The sequence below is a fragment of the Falco punctatus genome (genome assembly GCF_963210335.1).
Source record: "Falco punctatus genome assembly, chromosome: 8".
Classification (NCBI taxonomy): Eukaryota; Metazoa; Chordata; class Aves; order Falconiformes; family Falconidae; genus Falco; species Falco punctatus.
The window spans coordinates 21,338,979-21,361,298 of NC_137588.1; the positions used below are offsets into that span (position 1 = coordinate 21,338,979).

The 22,320-nt window shown below is 37.4% G+C and overlaps 1 protein-coding gene across 6 annotated transcripts in view; it reads right to left on the minus strand.

Moving 5' to 3' along the window:
• The window catches only part of UBR3 (ubiquitin protein ligase E3 component n-recognin 3), a 333,487-nt gene that overhangs the window by 221,665 nt on the left and 89,502 nt on the right, over nt 1–22,320 (minus strand). For 3 of the 6 annotated variants that reach the window (XM_080398894.1, XM_080398890.1, XM_080398879.1), the window contains 7 exons: nt 20,418–20,592; nt 12,585–12,685; nt 7,649–7,773; nt 4,136–4,243; nt 3,531–3,641; nt 2,507–2,683; nt 658–867 (listed from right to left, as the gene is read on the minus strand). In XM_080398894.1, coding sequence (XP_080255020.1) covers nt 658–867; nt 2,507–2,683; nt 3,531–3,641; nt 4,136–4,243; nt 7,649–7,773; nt 12,585–12,685; nt 20,418–20,592 — 1,007 coding nt within the window. Of the gene's footprint in view, nt 1–657; nt 868–2,506; nt 2,684–3,530; nt 3,642–4,135; nt 4,244–6,056; nt 6,103–7,648; nt 7,774–12,584; nt 12,686–20,383; nt 20,593–22,320 lie in introns of those variants that run through there. The other 3 variants (XM_080398895.1, XM_080398896.1, XM_080398897.1) reach the window with 3 other exon arrangements.

The following is a 22,320-nucleotide window of genomic DNA, read 5'->3' on the forward strand; positions in this document are numbered from 1 at the left end:
GGCACAAAACAGAACAGCTTTCAAAGCAAAACTTTATCATAGACAGGAAAACAACACTAGATGCTGTCTCACTCAGGCTCCTGAAATAATTTACATATATGATGACTAGAAAACTTTGCTGCTGAATTAAGTCAGAGGCCTTAAAATGATGCTTATCTAGCTATAGTCTGTAGATCACTAGTAGATGGTCAGGTATATCAGAAAGTACTCTATAAAAGGAAAAAAAAAACCACCATACATTGATATTCTTAGGTATGCAGAAAGCAAGAAACAAAACAGGAGAATTAAAATAATATAAGAACAACCAGAATTTAGACAAATCTCAACTCATTATCAATCAAAGCAATGTGTCAACATTACACCCAATGGCTTTGTAAGAGTTTTTCAAACAGGTGAAACAGGCTATGGGCTTCAAAAGGTGAGTAAAATTGCTTTCTAGAATCCATCTATCCAGTCTAGTCCATCTATTGGAAATAAGCACTAAAAATTATTACTGGGAGGTGGACTAGATGACCTTTAAAGATCTGTTCCAACCCAAACAATATTAGATTCTATAAACACATTTTGGAAAGAAAACCATCAAAACTGAGCAATGGAGTTAAAAACTATCCATGAGTGTGAGACTCAATTACAGAACTTGAATTAACTCTCTCTTACCAGTACACATTCACAGTAACTCTGTTGTTTGCAGCACAGTCCTTTCAAGCATACAAAAGTACCACAAACTAGACAAACAGCAGGATCTTTAGGAACCTTGGTACAAACAGTACAAGTCTTTCTGTGATAATACTGAAAAATGGTATTATAATTCTCAGGCAGCTGAAGGAGGCGTGGCAAGTCCCACTTAGGTTCCTGGATAAGCAAAGCCTACAAATAAGAGCAGAACAATATATCAGTTTTGCATGTTCATTTATGCATTTATATTTTCTAAGAGTAGAGAATACCAACGAAAGCAAGCATGCAGTTTAAAAAATCTCCCACTTCTGCATTTCACAAATTTAAAAGGCAATAGTAGCACTGCAATAGTCACCTGCCTCTGGCTGAACACCCTCCTCAGCTGTGTCACATTTCAGCTTTTGTAAGGGGTGCAAAACAGACACTAGCATTCTCACAAGGACCTTGTCTAAATGTGATACTTTTAAAGTGCAAAAATCTTCAAAGCTAAAACAAGAGGATTAGGAGCAACCTACAGGGAAGACTCCCACTTGCTACACTAAGTTGCCTTGGCAATGGTGTTCCATTGCTTACAAACCCTGGCACTGACTACAAAAGCTATGTCCTAGCTAAAATTTAGACTAAAACTTTGAAAACCAGAACTGAAGTTAGGCTCTGTAAATGGGATTTGAAGACATCTGCCTGATTTTCAAAACTGTGTGGCACCCATAGATTTTGAGGCCATTAAGAAATCAGCAGTACCCACAAATTTAGGCACTACCTAAATACTGGTTTCAAAGCCTAACTCTTCTCTTTTGCTCTTACAAACACTGCCCAACTTTATGGGTATTTTTTGGTTTGTTTTGTTTTAAGACAGTAATGTGTTTTCCTTCAACCTACTCATTTTTACTGGGTTTATAATTGATGGGCACAGGGATCAGATGGGATCTGTCTTGCAAGGTGTAAAGCTTTTGAAGAGTGCATGACCTCAAAACCTAATTTTGGGGAAAAAATAAAAAGGAATATTGCATTTGCACCCAGTTCCTTTTCAATCATGGAAAGAACACTATCAGTTTCACTGCAATCTCTCAAAATGCCTATCAGACTGGCAGCAACTGTGTTTTGAGATCAATGTGAATATTTAAATTTTCATTCACAATAGCCTAATTCATGGCAGCAAACATGCAAAGGCAGGTGCAGATCATGTTGCAGAGTGAAGAATGCATCTGGTTTGCCTCTTTGACACTACAAACTCAGGAGAGATAGGAACCTGAATTGTTCAGATGCAGTTTCTTCATAAAAACAATGCAGTACTGTTGAAACACTTCAATTTCACAACTGATACTCTAATTGTACTAATTCAAGTCTTGGCATTGTTTCTTCAACCTTCAGAGAAGATGTACTATCTTTTATCAGTCAACTAATAAACAACTTTCATGCTTTTGATCTTTTTCGATATTGCTACTTGAAGATGCTCAAAAACATCAATAATATCTAACAGGCAAGAAGAACTTCTGGTAAGTATTTTCTTAAAGGGCAAAGTTTCTATTACATGCTCTTAGATAGGTTTCAGGTGCAGAAAATATGGGTATCTTAGTATCATCCAAGGATATCTTTTCCATTTTCTGTCTCCAGCAATCATATAAAAACCAGAGAGGTTTTCTTATTCTTGTTTTTAATCAATCCAACCTACATCCACTAACTAATAATTCTGATTACAATTTCTCTCTCATTTACAAGTCAGGTTCTCAGATCCTCATGCAAAACAACAGTGTATATGCATAGTGAATCAAGCAATAAATAGCTGCTTTCACATCAGGACTATTTTGGAAGAAGTAATTTTGCTACATACCTTTACTTGATCTGGATGTCTATCTGCAAATGAAGCCAATTCTGAGCACCACTGTGATACCATGTCAAATGCTGGCACAGGCCAGTCAAGACAAGAGGCACTGGTGAACTGATGAGCTGACTGAAAAGATGGCAATAGACCCAGGCAGCTTGCAAGAACTGTGAATTCTTCATCTTCCTTTTAGGGATGAAACCAGAGAGGTTTAGATTAATAGATACACTTTGAATTTTTAAATAGTTTATTAAAAATTTATCTATTTCAATAAAAAAATGTAAAGACACTCTAGTACAACGGTGCTAGTAGTCATGTTCACGTTAAGAGACACAGAAAAGCTTCTGTTTTTTACAGATTACCTCAAACTGGATTATCGAAATACAAAAAACCTGATCAGGACAAAAAAAAACCACAAAAAAAACCCCAAAAGCCAAAACACACACAAACCCACAAATCAAAAAAACACAAACAAAAAAAAACCCCCAAACTATCCAATAATTATCTTCCTGTTTAGCACCCCAAACTGCCTTGTAGCTGGTTTAGAGATGACATGATCCTGAGGCAACAAAACAAGTGAGCTCACCCGCAGCAAACTCTACTTAAATCAGTCATGGAAATGAAACATAATTATCTGCTGTTGCAATGCCTCTGAGAATAAAGTCCAAGTAGTAACAGGCATTAAGCAAAATCAGGATTGAATTCTAGTCTGTGTGGAAATTACGCCATCTCTGCAAATGGTGGACAAGTTTTACAAGTGCATTGGTATTTTATGAGATTGGCATCTACAACCTGACAAAATAAGCATGTATTTGCTGAATTTTAAGAATACAGTACCATTTTTCAGAGAAAGTGCCTTAAAAACAAATTTATAGAAGTCAAACAATGCCACAGAGCAATGCTATAAAACATGATTAAAAAAAACCACCTTAGGATATAGAATTCATACCATGAAAAAGACACCTTAAAAGTCTGATTTTTGATCTCTAGCTTTTAAATGGAAACATTTGAGCGTGTCCCTCTCAATCTGTACCTGGCAACTAGGTAAATCCCCTCCAAAAAGATGGTGTTGAAGAAGGCTTGTGATCCTGAGGAATGGCAGGCAGAACTGTTGCAGATAGCACTCTACGGAGTCAGGATTTACCTACAGGGGAAGGAAGCAATTACCAAATTCTGCCCCAGTTAAGTTGTCTCCTATGTAAGAAACTCCATATGAACCAAATGTTATTTAAGCATACTATATAAATCACTGCATCAAACGTACATTCCAAAGGCCAGCATTTCACTAATAATCGGAAAGAACTCTGGGTTTTCTTTCTCCCTTAACAAATGTTTTTTCTGCTTAAATATACAATTTTCCAAGTTTCTGAAAGGTCTTTCATACATACGGTTAAAACCCACAATTATAAGAAGTGTTTGTCAGTAACTTTCTCAACACAGCACTGGCCATATATGATATTACTAAAAGAAAGATTTGCACAGGCGAATGGTCCCAAAGGGATGTGCTTTGATCTAGAAAATAAAGAGTTGTAGTGCAGTGTTTAGCAAGATCAGAGAAAAATCATTATAGCAAGGCTAAGAAAAACAAAAGCCAGAAAGAGGACATGCTGGATAAATTCTCAAGAGATTTGCCAATACCACTGTTATTTCTTCAGTCTCTCCTTCTTCGTATATCTTCCCCTTAGACAGCTCACTGATCACATGACCCAGCAATACCTCCCAAGATTTCTCTCCACTGGGTGTATTCTGCAAATAAGAGGGAAAGAAATCCAAAATGCACTGATCATGAAAAGGAGAAAAAAAGTTCCTGTAAAAATAACAGTGATGAAGTACATTTCCTTTTGATCAACACATGGATTTTGACCTACGAAGATACACATTGCTTGAAAAAAGAAAATACAGTTCTACAGAAGGGGACTGCATTTAGCTTAGAGAGAAACACAAATTGCTACTTCAATTACGTATGTTCTAAACTGAGCATTATATGAGAAGACTATAATGTTGCATCTTCCATGTTTTTTCTGTGAGTATAAATAAGCTTACTTGAAAATTAGGAAGAATCAATTTATGGATACACCGTGTCTTGACAGAATTTGAACTCTAATACAACTAACTTAAAAAAAAAAAAAAAAGCTAACTTTCTAAAATGTACCAACCAGAATGAGTTACAAAACTGTATTTTAAGTTGAATGAGTCTATCAGAAAATGGAAAGTTGTGTTTGGAATGAAAAAATATCTACTACAGATGGAAAAAAATATTTAGTGAAAAGAATAAATAGCAAAAGCCATCAGAAATAGAAAGCAGTATTCCCATAAATACTTTTAAGTCATAATAAATTCCACCCAGGAAAAGCATGACTGGATGTGAATTTTGAGCTCTGTTTGTGTATCACCAACATAACAAACAACGAGGGAGTGGAATGTAACTGGGATTCTTTAAAAACATTCCAACGTAAGATTAAATACATAAAGACTTCAGTACATAATGTATATAATTCATCAGTTGATTTCTTTAGTGCATTTTGACATTAATTACAATTGTTGATTTTAGATGTGGTCTTTACCTTTCAGCATCAGGAAAGCAGACATGCTGTTTGTGCGCATAGTCCAAGAACCAGAAGGCAACACATATTTACATTGGCAGTTGGGACAAACCTTTTATCTACATTATTCCTAGAAATTTACTCCACAGACATTTACAGTGTGCTTCTTATGACACCATAAGGCATCTCACAAAGACAATGAGCGTGAAGCTCGGAATCAGAAGCAGAATATTCACCCCTCAGCCTTCCTGAGAAACTAAGCTCAGTGTAGTTTGATCATTTGGCATGACTATAGAGGAAAGACTTCAGCTCCTATTTAGTGTCTGGAACACCAAACTGAAATAGATTCACTTGGCATTACCCACAGACAGAAGTTACACAAGATGTGATCTGTGTAATCATCCTGGGATCAAAATGTCACTATTACCAGCACATAAGAAAAAGCCAGCCAGAACCACACATTTTAAACCATTTGGGCTTCAAGAAACTTGGGATTCCTAGACTAAAAACTAGCTTCCCTTGTGACATGCAAAGAGAAAGAATTCATCTGAGGACTGTGGTTAGGCTCGAGAAGGGCTGCCAGAGTGCTGGGGGAGAGGAACAGGGAGCTGTTCAGTCACCACTGGCCACTCCTCAGTGCTCAGAGGTCTCTTGCACACACACAGGGTCCAGTCAGCAACATTATGCAGGAGGAGGGGCAGGAAACTGGAAAAACATCTGGAGAAGGGCAAACCTGCACATCTGACTTCTGCAAAGCCTCCACACTTGGGGTGGATTATCACTGGAGTGGGATGGAAGCCAAGAAAGAAGTAAATGTAGGAGTCCCTGAATGCCTGAGGATCATGCAGAGATCACCCCACGCACATACTGCCAAGCTGCTGTCAGAACTTGGACCTTTGTACAAAGATGATCCACACAAGACAGACAAGAGGAAGGAAGAGAATGCTCTTAAGGGAAAGAGAGATGCTATCAGTACAGCTCATATGCAGCAGGTAGCAGTGATCCTATCTACCTACCTCTTGTGCTCTCCTCCCACTTCGAAAACGGTCAGTCTTCAACTGGCTTCTCACAGAAGAGAAGTAAAAATTCTCAAATTGACAGAAGTTACTCCGTTGTGTTACTTGAATTACACTAAATCACAACATCCACTCACAGTAACACACTGTTTAATGTGCTACTATTTTCCACTTGGCTTTATAATCCGTAAGAAAATTCCACTAAAATGGACTGTCTTTAATATCAAGCTACTTCATAAATCCATTTTCTGAGCCATTACCATAATTTGCAAGCCTCAAGAACAAAGTCCTTTATGCAAAGCAAATGCTTTCACATGCTTCTATAAGAAAACAACTTAGTATTAATAGGTAGCAAGCCCACCTACCACGTGCCCCAAGTCTATTTTCATACAATATAATCTCTCACTGTACATGTTCAGATAAACGCCAACCTCTGCTACTAAGAAAAAGGCAATCCATGTTTATCATAAGGACTATAAAGAATATAAACTGGTAACAATTCATTTATATGCTTTCTACCACAAACTTTCAACTGCAAAATCATCTATGACTTGGGAACCAATTAAGTAAACAGAAAAACTGAAAAAACCCTCACCAGCAACAACAGCAAGCAAATGTTCTTGAAATCCTAAGAAAATGACAATATATTGAAAAATGGAAGTCCAGAATAAAAAAGATCCTGCATAGTAGTGGTTTGGCCAGCAGATAATTTGTCCTTAATACCTTGGAATTGTGACCGACCAGTATGACAAATCTTAACTTGTATGTGAAGAGCAGGTCATGCTTCTCAGTGCGCATTTCATTTTACAGCCAGCCCGGCTGCTGTACAGAGGGGTACCCCTCCACCTGCTTCCTCTCCTGGCCCCAGCACTTCCATCCTTTCCCTTGGTCTGGCATTGGCACTCTTCTGACCTTCTGGGCAATCAAACCATGGAGCAGAAAGCTCACTGAGGGATTAAACGAATGCCAGTGCAGGGAACTCTGTTTTGTAGTGGGAACTAGCATTCAATCGGCTGAACTGAAATAGCAAAACGCACCTTCACTTTACTTGTAAATACTATCAAAAGGCAAGGAAAAGATAGTGAAATATCTACCTGCCTAGTCTGCAGATTTCCTTCTCTGCCTCTTCATCACATGAGCACTCTAGACCACATATTGAGAGAAATTTAAATGGCTAGCCACAAATAGTATGAAAGAATAAGAAAAAGACAGGAGTTTTTTCCCCCACCACCAAGCTTGCCTGCTTTTCCTGTAAAAGAGTGCAGCAAATCAACCCACGGTTTATCTAGGAAGGCTTCAATCTCACAGGAAGAAAGGCTGCACTTACTTGATACCACTGCAACACACTCAAGAATGAAACTACAGAGATACAACCCCAAATCTGAAACTCAGTTCTGGAACTAGATAGTTAATTGTGAAGCTTTTAAGTCTCATCACATACCAAAACCTGCAAAAACTGCACACGCAAGAACAAAATACTGGATTTTTGTGAAGCAGATGCAAATTATGACATGCAAAGCAGAAGTATCTGTTAGACTCCTACCAGAAATTCATAAGCAAGATTTCATAAATGTTTTAATAAATCAACCAACCTTTTTGAGAGCTCCTGACTCTTTCCATGCCATTCTATCCTCATGACTGCATTTAACAGAAAGTGCTGCCAAAGCTTGAGTATACAGTAAAGTGAACAGCACTTTTATAATGCAGGTGAAGTGTTCTGTAAAACAAAAAAAGTATTTTTTAAACATTTGATTTTTTTAGCAAATATACTGATTACAGAGTCTGTAGTTATGGAGCTGATGCTTCTCAAATGAAAAGCAAGCACTACATAAAAAGTACAAACCCCCCAAAAATACCAAACAATGTAAATATATTTACTGGCTTTCAGAAATGACTTGGCAGCTATAGTGAACAGAACAAGTACAGGGCTGTAATTTTCCACTGCTCTATATGTTCATCACAATCCTGATCAGCAGTGACTTCCTCCTAGGAACTTGGTTGTATTACAAAATTCTATTTTGTCCAAAAGTTACATCAAGTTCAACTACTGATTGCCGATAGTAAACACTAATTGGGTGCTGTAGATGTAAGCAAATGCATATCCTACCATCTCTTCTGGCAATGATTAGATCATCTGGAGCAAGGTACATTCATACAAATAGTGGAAAAGTTAAGTTCCCAAAGAAATCACTGCAAGAAGGACATTTAGCATGCTTCAGTTTCTGTCCCTTCACTTCCAGGTGTGTGGATGCAGCCATTCAAGACTTCAAGACTTGCTACAAATGACTCTTTAGTGAGTACCTATTTTTACTGGACCTCACATGAATACATAAGAAGGACAAAAGACAGACCACCATTTTAGAACTTACCTTCTTTTGAAATATCTTTATTGTTTAAAATTTTTCATAATATCTAAAATATAATTATCTCCTACATATAGGCTGCAGGAGAAAAGCTTTGAAATCCTTTTGGGGAAGCTAGCAACAGAGGCAAAATAAGACTTCCTAGCATTGGAACAAGAAAAAAGTTGGGTTGTTTTTTTTTACTTTAGGTTGTACTTCCCATCCTAAATAATCTGATTTTTTTAAAATCTAGGCAGAACAAAGAAGTTTCTATCATCACTTATACCATTCCTTAAGCAGAAACAACTATAATACATACCTAAAACAATGTACACAAAAATGAGGGGTTTAGAAAGTTCTCTCAGGCTTTGAAGTAAAACAAAACAATTTTATTTACATAAGAACCTCACAAAAATCGGGTTAAACTCGTTCTCTCTTCCCAAAGGATTTAAACAAGCTTTGTATGTGAAAATGAAAAGGAGGTAAGGGAGATGAAACTCCTTGCTTCTCCTTTCCTGCATCTAATACCAAAACCCACCACTGGGTTCTAAAGCACACACTGCCAGGACTTCAGTATATAATAAAATTTGCAAAATAACAATTGCTTTTTTATGTAACAAATGTTTACAAATCAGTGCAGACATGGATTTTGAAACTTTTTAATGTCACTGAGTATATACAATAAGCACAATTTAACCACCTAAATGATTATTTGTAACTACGTAACTAAAAGTGTAACTTTTTTCTGTATTACCTTATGGAGCTTACACGAAACGTGACAACAAATGCTGCTATATTTCATCTGCCCCATTCTAGAGCACACAGCATTATAATAATTTTTCCTCTCTGCATTTCCCCAGGAGAATTCACCAGATCCCATGAGATTTTAGGCCCTACTTTTTTCCTCTGCTGAAACCTCCGTTTTGTTAGCAATCCTCCTCCTGAGAAGTAACAGCAAGCAAGCTTTCAGTAAATTTTCTGGGACTGAGATCTACAAGATTAAACCACATGCACTCACAGAACTGTAGAAACTGCCTCTCGGGCCTGAGCTAGAGTCTACAACCGTAGCTAGAACTGAACCCAAGTGCTGAGCTCTGTCTCAATAGCAGGTACAAGCAGTAGAGATCAGTTTTACACTGTGGAAGCATGTATGTAAGTGACTGCACATACACCAGCAAAACTAGACTGCTGGTCAGCGTGCACCCACCTGCCACAGCCCACTTCATCTGCCAGTTCTCCTTCTGGTCTGCTGACGGGGTGACATAGTGCTCAACACTGGGTGCCCCAGCACCCTCTAGAACTATTCTATTTTTAAAAATCTGTTTTCTATTAAACATGATTACTCCTTGACCCTATCCTCACCTCAATAATAAGTGTTCAATTCCCCAGAAATATTATATCTGACATATATTATGCTTTCAAAAGTATTCACGTTCTTGTGTTTACTTACATGTATGTGACTCATAAACGACCATGAATTATGTTATTTGAGAATCCAGAGCTGGACAAAAACCACATGCTCCCACATCTGGGTCACTCCTAAGAAGTCCTGACTTCTGCACAAACTTCATCTTGGTGGTTGATTTTTGCCTTTTTGTTGTTGTTGTTTGTTTGGGTTGGGTTTTTTTGTTTTTTGTTTTTGTTTGTACAACTGCCACAGAATTAAACCAGAAACTCCTATGTGGATTATTACATATTTAGTCTTGTACAATTTCAAAATGCTGAGCATAGGAAGCCTAGTTCTAGTGTCAAACTCAATTTTCACAGATGGTTTTAGTATCTTGAACATAGTATTTATTTTGCTGGTTAAACTACACAGGAGGTACACACTATCTTTCTCATTCCCTTCTTTATATATTAGTAAATGCTTGTAAATGGTCTGACCTCCACTACAAAGTTGTCCCACAATAAATAAAAAAAACCCCGAAGATTTAATTTGTAATGTCTTTCTTTGTGATGGGTTCAGATCAATTTTCCTGTCTGAATGAAGAGGCTGAGCAGTAATGACATTTTTATTGCTTTAATCGATGTTGGATTGAAAAAGAGAGCAACACCCATCCAACACTTAATAGGGTAGTTAATGCAATTCCTAGTGCTGTATCTGATGGGCAAGCGATGAAGTTTGAGTCCCCCTTACAGAGCACTCAGTATTTTTTTTTAAAAACCCACTGTGTGAACAAAAAGGATTTTGAGTACAAACATGAAGAAGATTTAATACTTGATGAATCGTTTTAGTTTCCTGTAAGGATAAAAATGTGGTTTCTCTGAATGCATCAACATACCTAATAAATGGTACTGCAAAACCAGCACCATTACAGCAGTGTCCATGCTAAAAGAGGAATAAAATATTTCATGGATTCTAAAGCCTGCAGATTCTTCCTTCATTGTTAGTGTTCTGACACCGTTACCACAGCATTCTGCACCAGACTGCAGCAGCACAGAAAGTTCAGGAAGCAGTATGGTCAAATGTAGATTTTGTCACCCCCACCATTGACCTGCCACGTGACCCTGCACAAGCCATTTCACCTCTGTCATGCCTCACCTCTCTACCAAGAATTAACGATATCAAATTCAACTCTTGTGACCTACACACCCATTACAGAAGTTCTAAACAAATTTGTTATCACCTGTTTTTCCTGGACTCCATTCTATACCTCAGGACAAAGAATCATGAAAGACTTTCTTTTTATTCTGCCTAACCATTTTGATGAAAAAAAATTAGAAAGATAAATGGCAATTTATTTCCAATTTAATGCTTCAAAGATTTGAAGTAGTTGTATCTTCTTCCTGCCACTTACCATTTCCCTTTCAACTGCAACATACGCTAAACCTAAGAGCAAAGGCAAAACATGCTGCTGATACATGGTATTTTACAGAATTCTCCACAGGATACATTACAATTAATTGAATATAATCTTTCCTAGGATAAGGTATACCTTCATAAATGGCGTTTTTCAGCGCTTGAATATAAACTACAAGAAGACCACTGTTTGTACTTTGGCTTTACCAATCCTTTCCCTGTATTTTGGAAGATGTTAGTCTTATTAAAGTTTTGTTTTCTGCTTTTATTAAGTCTTTCCAATAAAAGTTAATCTAAGTTAAAACTGTATTTAAAAAAAAAAAGGTATATTTTTGACAATAGGCTTCGCTACTAAAAATATTATACTATCCTAGTGTTCTCATATTTTAGTAATTTATTGGACATACTTAATCCACAAACATACACACTGATTCAAAAAAACACAACCCACATGTTAGCAGATACAGAGTCACTTGAGCTGAATTTGAACATTTCGTAGTGAGGACTGAACACCTCTTCAGGGGAAAGAATTTCTACTATACTTTATAAGTTAGGTGTATACATCAAGAGCAAACTATTCCTGTATTTACCTATTCAAAAACTACCAAAACTCAGTAGATATCAACATTGCCACACAGACCCCAAAACAGATGCTCTGTTCGTTGTCAGTGAAGTAGTAAAAAGATATTTGTTTGTTTGTCCTCATTTTAAAATAGAGGTATAGCTATAAATAATAAAGCCAGAGACCATAGGGTGTGAAATACCCCATCTTCTGGAGCATATACTGTCTTTTAGCAAGATGGACCAGGTTCAGCTGTTCCTTTCAAACAGAAATAAATTTTGGTTTTAAAACAGTTTTGATGTTAGCCACGAAAAAAAAAATGTTCTTAAATATGTATTTAGTATTTATTCCAAATTATACTATAAGCTGTCTCCATTGAAGTTGCTGCATTACAGCAGCTATCATCTTCATATATGACCTCTTACTATGTAAGACTGCTGCAATTTAAAGTCTGAAATTCAGACTAAATTAGTGTCTTTCACCCTTAGGCACTGAGTTCAACTTGGAAGTATTGAGCTGCCCCTCTAAGCAAAGAGATGAAGGTCAAACAAAGGACACTTCCTTCAGTAAAGGTACATAACAGTTTTTGCTCAGCTCTTATATCTTTACTGAATAGGCTGACTGATAAGGTGAGAAGACAGAGGACACAGATAAACCTGTCAACCCACAACAAAAATTTCTGTCCAATGCCACCTTCTATAGATAAGGCAGAAACATTAGTTTAGGACACACGGTAGACCAGCTACAATTTACTATCCTGGAAGTCACCATGAATACAGCCTCATATACATACTCATCTAAATATACATACTTTTGTAACTTACCTTTGTGCAATGGTTGAGGCATTGTTAAAATCTGGATAAGCAAAAGGGATGAGACATCTCTGTAAAGCACAGGAACTTCTGGCAGCTCTTCACTTATCAGCCTACAAAGAAAACCCAAAGAAAATCACTTCTGATACTATAAACCCATTTTTATTTTTCATATTTTATTTTGCATTTTATTTTAAATAGTATTACATTTGATATCAAGCTTATGGAAACCAAATACCTAACAATTCACTAACTGATCTTGATTTTAAAACCATTTAATGTTACTAATAGATTGTAATAACTCATGAGGAATTTACCACTTGGGTATCTCATTCTTGTTAATTTTAAAACTTTCCAAAACTGCCTGAACAAGTTAATTTCTATGTACAGACTCAAGGAACATTCAGCATTTCACTTTCAGAACTTATGTTCTAAAGTAATAAAATATACTGCATAGTAACATAGTAATTTAATTGGTTTTCAAAGCACGGCATTTCACAATTATCCATATATCCACGCTGTAACAACGAATCCTCAAATTACATTGATGTTACAAGGATTGCTCCTATTGGAAAACACTGAGACTTTAGAAAAGGTATTGCTTTCTTTTACGTAAGGAAATGATGACTGAAGCAGCCATCACAGATGGGATTACGCAATTTTATACAGTCTTTATTAAAACCCCCTTATAGCTAGAGGGACAGCAAGTAAGCACATCAAGATACTGCAAGCTTTTGAACCACTCAGATTCACTGAATGACATAACAGCATCTTGTAGTCTTAAAAGCATAAAATGTTTGCAGATAGGAGGTAGTATCTTTCTAGCTTTGTATAGCAGTATCCAACAATATTCCAACCAACAGTATTATGTAGGTTCAACAGCAGAGTCCAAATGGTGGGAAAAAAAATAATAATTCCCCTCTTTAATTGATTGGGAGCCTGAAGGAGATCTCAAGCAGGAGCAGGCCGGTACAATGCAATATGCATCATCCATTGTCACCTTTCCCCTTCTGCAACACACACAAAAGAAAGTGCTGTTTGGGTTCTTATTCCCATTCGCAAACAGTGGTGGCACTAGCTGGCTGAATGCCAACGGAGTAATCAAGGGCAGAGGTGTACGTTTGCAATCCTTATCTGCACTACAGGAGCGTATTGTGAAGCCTAGTCTAATGACCCTGGATCTCCCATGGAAAACAGAGTCCTCAACAGATGTGAATATTGCAAAGGAAAGCATCGCACATTACCGAGCTCCCTTCAATTGCCGTGTGATTGAAATGCTGTCCTTCTGGAAGGGCATTTTCTTTCTATCACTCCTTAGGCTTTTTAATCCTTTTATCTTCCTCTTCTGTCATTCTTATCACTGGTCAGAAACCACAGGAAAACCAGTTTTCCCTCCCCTGGTAGGAGCTTCCCTTACTTAGGGCAGCTATAGGCCTCTATGCCATGTGGCACTTCACTGCGCCCTCCAAAAAAACCTATCTGAGAATGTCAGAAATCAAAATACATCCACCTGCTACAGTTTCACAGATAGCTTCATGCTTTATTCCAGCAATCTTAACTGTCCTGCAGGTAAACCACAACTGATGAAGTGTACTGAAAACATACATATACCCATATTAAGATCTACCCCCAAAAGCAGAGCCTCGCTCTCCTCCTTTTGGTTGTTCTGCAAGATACTGTAGACCGTAGAGTTTCCCAGTGAGGCTTAAGCCCTGCAGCAGTGCCCAAGTTTCTGTATGGACAGAATCAGATTGAGGAAAGAAACATACAAACAAGACATTTAAACCTTCTGTCTCAGCTCTGCCCTCTCAGAGCACAGCTGGTAAACTGTTGTTGGATCCAAAAAAGCACCAAACTCTGATCCAACTCAGCTGGCACTGGCTACTCCATGTGCTTAGCTGACACCTCTGTGAAGGCACCGGCTCCCCTTGGTGCCATCTATCACATGCACAACAGACAAACCGAGCTCCTGCTGACCACGTACGGGAAAAGGCTGTCCACATGTGGTGGGATGTGGACGCATGCAAAAGATCCTACAGTACCTTTTAATAAATCTGGGGATACGACCAATTTGTCACTTCTGAGGCATGTAAACAAGATGCTACTGTTGGAAGGAGAACTCTACATAGTTACTGACTTAATGAATTAACTCAAGACTTACTTCTACAAAAGGAGGAGTCATCTGTGATAGGAATTTTAACAGGCAGAAGCAGTCACATAAAAGGAGGATTAAAAACACTTTTGGTCATACAGTTGACTGGTCTTACAAAATGAAGTCACAGAAAACATGGTCTAACTGGTCCTTTTGAATTAATGAACCCTGTCAGCTAAAGAATAAACATTATCCATAACACCTTTTGCTATCATCAATCATTTGATAAAACGATTGTTTTTAAACACTGTAACATACATAAATATATATATTTATATATGGGAGTCTCCTACAAATATACTAAAAATCAGTGTATTTAATTCTAAAGATGACAATGAGGGCAAAAATTTGTATTACACTACCAAGTCTCATTTTCAAAATTATACAGGCAATGAAGACGCAAATCACACTAAGTCTCTAATTCTACTCTTATCTACAGCTAGTTCTATTTTATGATCCATGACAGTGAGTTTTAAAATAACCCTCATTATGTAATGACTTTAAACCCATGGACATCTCTTAAATTACTTCTCACCTTGCATTTTTAATTTCTATATAAATTTTGGGGAAAAAATAACGTAGAATACCATTAAGACAGAAAAAAACCCCAACGAACTCCCTCTGGTCACATTTAGTTGAACACCTCTTTCTGACAGGGGTATCGACATCAATATTATTTAACAGTCATGTAACAATTAGGTCAAATACCAGTTCTGACAAAATTAGGAAATAGTCTTATATATACAGAATACCGCGATTGACTGGCAACATCACAAACAAATTAACTCCTTTTCACATGCAGGACCAACTGAATTATTCATCTAAGTTACTCATTTCATATGAACTGGAGAAGTAAAGCCATATTAAATGTCAGGGTTTTAGATAAGCTGCACCCGTTTATGTCAAGTGCTGCAGTGTATGAAGCACTTCAAAACTGCTCTGTCATTTGTTAAGAGCCTGAGCAACTTCTTCATTATGACACTGAAACTGGATTTATAAAATGTGTTCAGAAATGTGTTTTATGGAAATTGTGCATCCTGTTAATCCCTGATGTGTATGTGAAAATTTGAAAAGACTGACTTTACAAAAAATTGTGCCACAGAAGCACTGAATAAAAGGAAAGCAAGTATAATTGCAGATGGGACCAAAGTAATATAAAATAATTCAATTGCATTATAGTTGTATTCTGTATCCACCAAAAGAATGGGAGGGAGAGGGGGAAATAAACTACACAGTGCAATACAAACACGTACAAAAATGAAAAATGCTTTGCTTGACTTTCTCTACAGAACTGACCTCTCCAACAGTCCAAGGTAATCGGGCTGCACCTCTCTCTGTGCCAATACCAGAGCTGTCTGTCAGCTGACAGCTGAGCAACTCTGCCTCTGTATTCTGCATCCTCCTCCTAATAGAGGTTATACAGGAATCACCTCTTTAGGAATGGATACAGAGGAACAGAAAATTCTGTTCTACTCTTAAACAAGCAGCACTTGCTTATGGCCTTTCCTTATATATATGCTCCCCTTTCCCTCTCCTCTCAGCTACAGACACTTAAAATTTTTGTTTGATGCTAACTCCAACTGATTAATAAAGTTAGAAATTCAATAAATAAATTGGAAATTTTGAGCCTCACACTCCTTCGAACTGTCAGATACAGAAAACCTGAGACAACAAGGATATGGATACAGCTAAACAAAGGCTTAATCAGCTAGGGCAAATTTATACTCTCTTCAGAATTTGCAGGATAAGAAATACAGCCCACAAATCCCAGCCTGCAGAAAGGTCAGAGTAATACACAGCTTCTGATGTTCATGACAAGAAAGCAGAATTCTATTTATTCTGGCTACACTCTAGAATGTAATCACAATTTCGTATTTTCTCTTCATTGTGTCACAGCAGATTTTACAGCAGGCCAGTTTTTCTTGTTATAGAACACAGGATTTCACTGACAGTACTGACATTAGGCATCTCCCATTCTCCCTTTCGCCGCGGTGCCCCCAGCGCTCCCCTTGTCACCCGTTCCTACACTTATTCAAATTATCCATATTTTTAGAAAGGTTCAGTTGCTTGACTTTGTTAATGATGCAGGCTGCCCAAGTGACACCAGCACAGCTGAAGAAGATGGTGAGCTACAGTAAAGGGGAGGGAAGAAACAGCCAAGAGCAAGTATTCCTGAAGCTGGCATTACTGTCAAAACCCTCGTATAGTAACATATGTCGTGAGACACTGGGCTTTCTGGCAGAATTTGTGTGTTTATTGAATAGATCACGTAAGTTCTGTTGCGGCACGTGAATGTATATACCACCTCTTGCACAAACCTTAACTAAGTCCCATTGTCCCACCATCCTACTTTCTGTCTGCCTTGGAGTATCTTCATAAGAACTGTTTTATTTTTTCTGTTTCACGACAGGTTCTGTAATGGAGATGGGACTTAAGAGGTTCCCACATTACAGTTGCTCATTCCCACCCCTGCATTGCAATTTGCTGCCCCAGTATGACACTACAAACAATCACCAAAGTGATCTAACTTAGAACAAAATATCAGCAAAACACTGTACTAAAAATAACCCAGTATATTTCAGCATTTCAGTTTATCATGCAGCTCCCCCCTGAACAAATGCTTCTACTGCAAAGATCCTTAATGCTTTGCCAAATCGCTCTTTGCTGACACTTTCTGTCTGTCAAAACCGACACAAATACTTCAGCCTTCGTAGAGATGTAAATTCACAAAAATGTATACCCTTTTATTTCAGGTTTACTGTTCCTGAAACTCTGGCTACTTGGGCTAGTCCATTAAATTCACATCTGGGTTTAGTAATTATTGTCTCCAGCTGCTCCTTCTCTGCCCCCTGCCAGAAGCTATTATTCCCCACTTACAGCACAATAATTGTTTATTTGATCACCATTGCAACCAGATCTGTCCCTAGTAGAACAATTTGCTTAAGCACAGTCTGTGGGACCAAGAGTATATTAAATGTGACAATATGAACTGGATGGGAGAAAGAACCCACTACACCATTCACAGTTCATCAGACTTAGCTTTACCTCCCCGCCCCCCCCCCCCCCCCCCCCCTTTCAAACAGTTCACATTATTTAGGTCCTTTCTGATAAGGTATCTTCTTGCTCAGAATCTCTCTATTTCTATTTTACCTTGGTGTGACTGCATGAGCTCCTTCATACCTTTCCTCTCAGCTGCTGTTTTCAACTATGGAGCAATCTAGGTACTGTTGTAGAAGATGACACCGAGCAAAAGCAAGGGCTTTGGAAGCATAGTAGAGCAATTCTGTGAGAGTTTTTACAAATTACTTTGATCAGTCCTCCCAGACACACGAAATCTAAGGCATGATTTATAAATAATGATAGCTGGGTTGTGGAAAACGAAGTTAAATATTGTGAGCTCTGTATCTGGCTATTTAAATATACATAAATATTTACAATTAAAACTAAAGTAACTACAATTAAATAAGGGAGAAAAGATAATGCAATGGCACTCCCATTCCACAGGCTTTTTTTGTTTGTTTGTGGAGTTTTTTTTAGATTTGAAAATTATCTTTTTAAATAAATAAGAGATGCACTAACTTCTCTGCAAAATTGCTTTCAACTGAAAGAAAAATTTTAAGTAAAAATTAAATAGAAGATTATAACGTATTAGTTTAAAGTTATTTGCTCCTGTAACTTTCCTGATGTTAAATTGTTTGGAATCACAGTAATATAGTCAGATAATACAGAACTCTCCTCTCACTGACTTTTTTTTTCCCTACAAGTCTTTGCTTAGTGTCTCATGTGCCAGTCAGGGTGATGATTTAGATTACTTGGTTAGCTTCAAAATGGCAGAATGCTATTCATGTCTAATATCTGCAACGGTTCTTTCTCCACCACCCTATTAATCTTCTTCTCTACAGCAGTGTGTCAGTTTCTAATTGCTCTGAGCACTCTTTCCTGTACCTGAAAAAAATGGCTATTCTGGATTTCTCAAAAAAGGCTATGTGACTCTAAGTGTGGAATTAGGTCATACACATCAATTTTATGAATTCCATCTTCAAGTAAAACTGCTACTTCAAATTTATAAAATATAATTATGGATATCCATCTTATGCTCTGATTTACACATCAAAAACATGTCCCCAAGTTGCCTCCTCTGCTGTTTTCCGGGGCCTGCAAACTAAGGTAGAAAAAATGTTCCAAGAAGTGAGCAAAAATATTTCAGCTTGATTGCATTTGTGCATCTCACAGTAAACTACTTCATGGCAAAATGGATGGTCTCTCAGTTACAGCTTCCTAAATTATTTAGGACTTAGTGCCAAATCAGTATCAGCAAGGAGGTCTACCAAGAAATCTTGAAAACCAGTGCAGAAAGCAGGAGAGCCGCTCAAATGCATTTCCAACATGCAACACCTCCTGCAGAGCAAGACAGTGCCATTACTAAGTGATTCAAAATACTGCCTAATGAAATCTAACTTGCAGCAATCTAACCTTGGTATGACCAATGCATGATGAATTCCATCAAGTCCATAAAGGCGAAAAAAAGATGCATGTGCAGAAAAAGCAGCCCCTCTGTTCATAGCTGCTTCCAAAGCCAGCAAGCGCTTCAAATACCAAAATGAGAAGTACACGATCAGGCCCACAGCCATTCTGACTGTCAACAGCCTATCAACATGATTTTAATTTTGCCTGGTATGACTCAATCAACCATACACCAAATTTATTAACTTTGTTCCACTGCTCCATCTAGGTCAGGGAAGAATCACATGAAAACAGACTCTCAAAGCAGTTTGAATGCAAGCCAAATAACACAGGTTTTCAGGTTATAAAACTCTTAATGCTGTGTTCTGCTAATGGTTTATAAACTAATCTGTTAATCTAGTTTAATTTTGGCAATAATCTAACATTCATTGCAAAAAGAGATCTGGGTCCAAACGGACAAACACTAAAATCTCAAACTAGAAGCAAACATAGTTGTTTCAATATTTTTTCCTGATGTGCAGATTAGGATTGTGGCATCACTATTTTAGATCAGTTTCTGAAATCCTACGATGCTTTTCACCTCAGGCTCCTAGAAACACACTGACAAATACACAGCTGGACAGGGACTAAAAAGACAGTCTTATTGCAAGCTACAAAGTGGAGACCTTAGCTGTGAGGAAGATGCTCAGGGTGTCGAGAGAGAAAAAGAAATAAATTACTGTTTTCCTCTTATGAGGAAAAATAATCATCTGGTTTTAGGCAAGAAACCTTTCAGATTCTGCCTTGATGGTGAGAAGAAAAGTGAAGGATCTTAAATCAAATAGGGAAATGAGTCCTTGTGGAACACAGATACACATCTCCATTTATTATATTGTTAATCCTTGCATTTTTTGCTTAAAATAGAATTATTTCTCCCATATACTAGGCCTAATTATGTTGTCTCTAACAGCTATTAGTCATTGCCCAACTTTATATAAATGATTTATGAGCTTAATCCTGATGTAAATTTTGTCTAGCATCCACACCAAGAACAGCATCGCACCTATCATCCACTTACTCAATGCTATTAAATTTGCATGTGCTTAAGCTTGCAAGTGGTGTTTTTAAGATGTCCGATTTTATGTAAAAGAAATATGAAAATTTATTTTTACAAATAGATACATAAAATATTTAGATGATAAGTTCATCAGCCTACCTCACAGAGAATTTAAATTAAGACAGCAAGTTACCCAAAGTCCCTCTGTAGGGATGTCTCTGGCACAAGGTAAAATTGGTATCTGGTAAATAAAAATACTTGCTCTGAATTCTTATCCTGCATCGGCTGGGTTAGTTTTCTCCAGGGATTGTATGCAGAATCTATACTGTAGAGGCGCATGTGCATGGCCAACACGTGGAACAGCTGATCTGAAAGGTGAAGAAGATAAGATTCGTGATTAGTATATACAGTAATTTGCAGTATTTTACATTAAGTTACTGTCATTTATTTTACAAGATTCTGAAAAGTCTGTCATCTCATTCCAAATAAGCTGGCACCCTAACAAACATATTTAATACATTTTTTCTTTTTTTTAAAAAAAAAAAAGGTTTTGAAGAGAAGTAAGATTTCAATAGAAGGCAGAGAACATATACGTGTATACAAAAAAATTTATTTTTTTTCTCTCCTGAAATTGTGAAACAGAGAAAGGCTGTTTAGAAAGCTTCAACCAGATCTCAGTTGTTTCAGTGCTCATAAAACACCTGCTCCATGCACTTAGTTATAGGGTTTTTTAAAAAACTCCCATTTCATATGCTGTTATGTTGATAAGGTTCCATGCTCACTTCACTTCCCTCTCTAGTTTATGCCAGAAGCCGTGATTTCCTAAATATCTCTTCTAAACAGAGACTGGTAATGCTTTTAACACACAGCTTTTATTCCTCTCTCTCACAAATAAGTTCTGTGCACAACACTTGAAATTAAGACAGAATTTCTGGAAACGTCAGATTACAGTGGGATCACTTCAGCTCTTCATCCTTAAAAAGTTATTACTCCTGCCTTCATGAGGTTATTTTGCAGGTAAATTTTGGAAGAGAAAAAAACACCCAAACTTCTGACCACACTACAATGACACTGAAGCAGCAACAGTCTTTACAATGGCAAAGATTTGTCTATACAACCTGTAGGCAAAGTTTCCTGATATTCATCAATTCAAAACCTTCTGTACATCCACTGTATCAGAAATATCATTTGCAAAAGACTACTAGAACCTTTTGAGCAAAGGATGTTTTTTTTTTTTTAATTCATGCAGATAACTGCAGCATCATACTAAAATGCAGTTTTAATGTCTCTAAGAATCACACAATCAACACAAATAAAGGCAACAGATAAACCTTTCTCCTCTTAAGCGAGCCAAGAAGGCAGGCAGCATCTACACTGACAGCATTTTTAGAGAGGTATGCACAGAATCACAGAATGGTTGGGGTTGGAAGGGACCTCTAAAGGTCATCTGGTCCAACCCCCTGCAATGAGCAGGGACACCTTCCACTAGATCAGGGACTACCAGAGACTCAGACTGCACCTCTCTTTCTTTGTTTATAATACAGTTCCAGTTTGGGAAAAGTGCATCTTTTTTTATCTTCATAGGTTTATACCAAATCATATTTTAAAATATTATTTCCTATGATTTTCCTCACTTTTTTCCTCCTGTCACACTATCGCGCTATTTGCTGCCATGTTTGCTTCTACTGTTCAATTTTCTGGGGTCCTGCTTCCTTTCTCCCTTTCATTTTAACTTTTTCCTTTAATATCTCACCATCATCTTCCCTCCCCACCTTTTATTCTTTCAGTTGATCCCTTTGCCTCCTACTCTCTTAAATCTCTCTCCCTTTTCTCTACAACCCACTTCCTCAACCTACACGCTCACTCACAGGTCCTCTTTTTAAAGTAGAAATAGCAGCTATTAATTTATTTTCCATAAATAGACAATTACTCAGAGGTATGCAATGGCCAAAAAAGTCGCATGATGAAGTCAGCTGACTGCCAGAGCCTGAGGGCTGTAATTAGCTCCTGGGGTTTGTAAAATAATTGGAGATGTAGATGGCTTTGGAATTGATTGCTGTCACCTGCTTTCTGAATAAAAACAGTCAATAAGGACA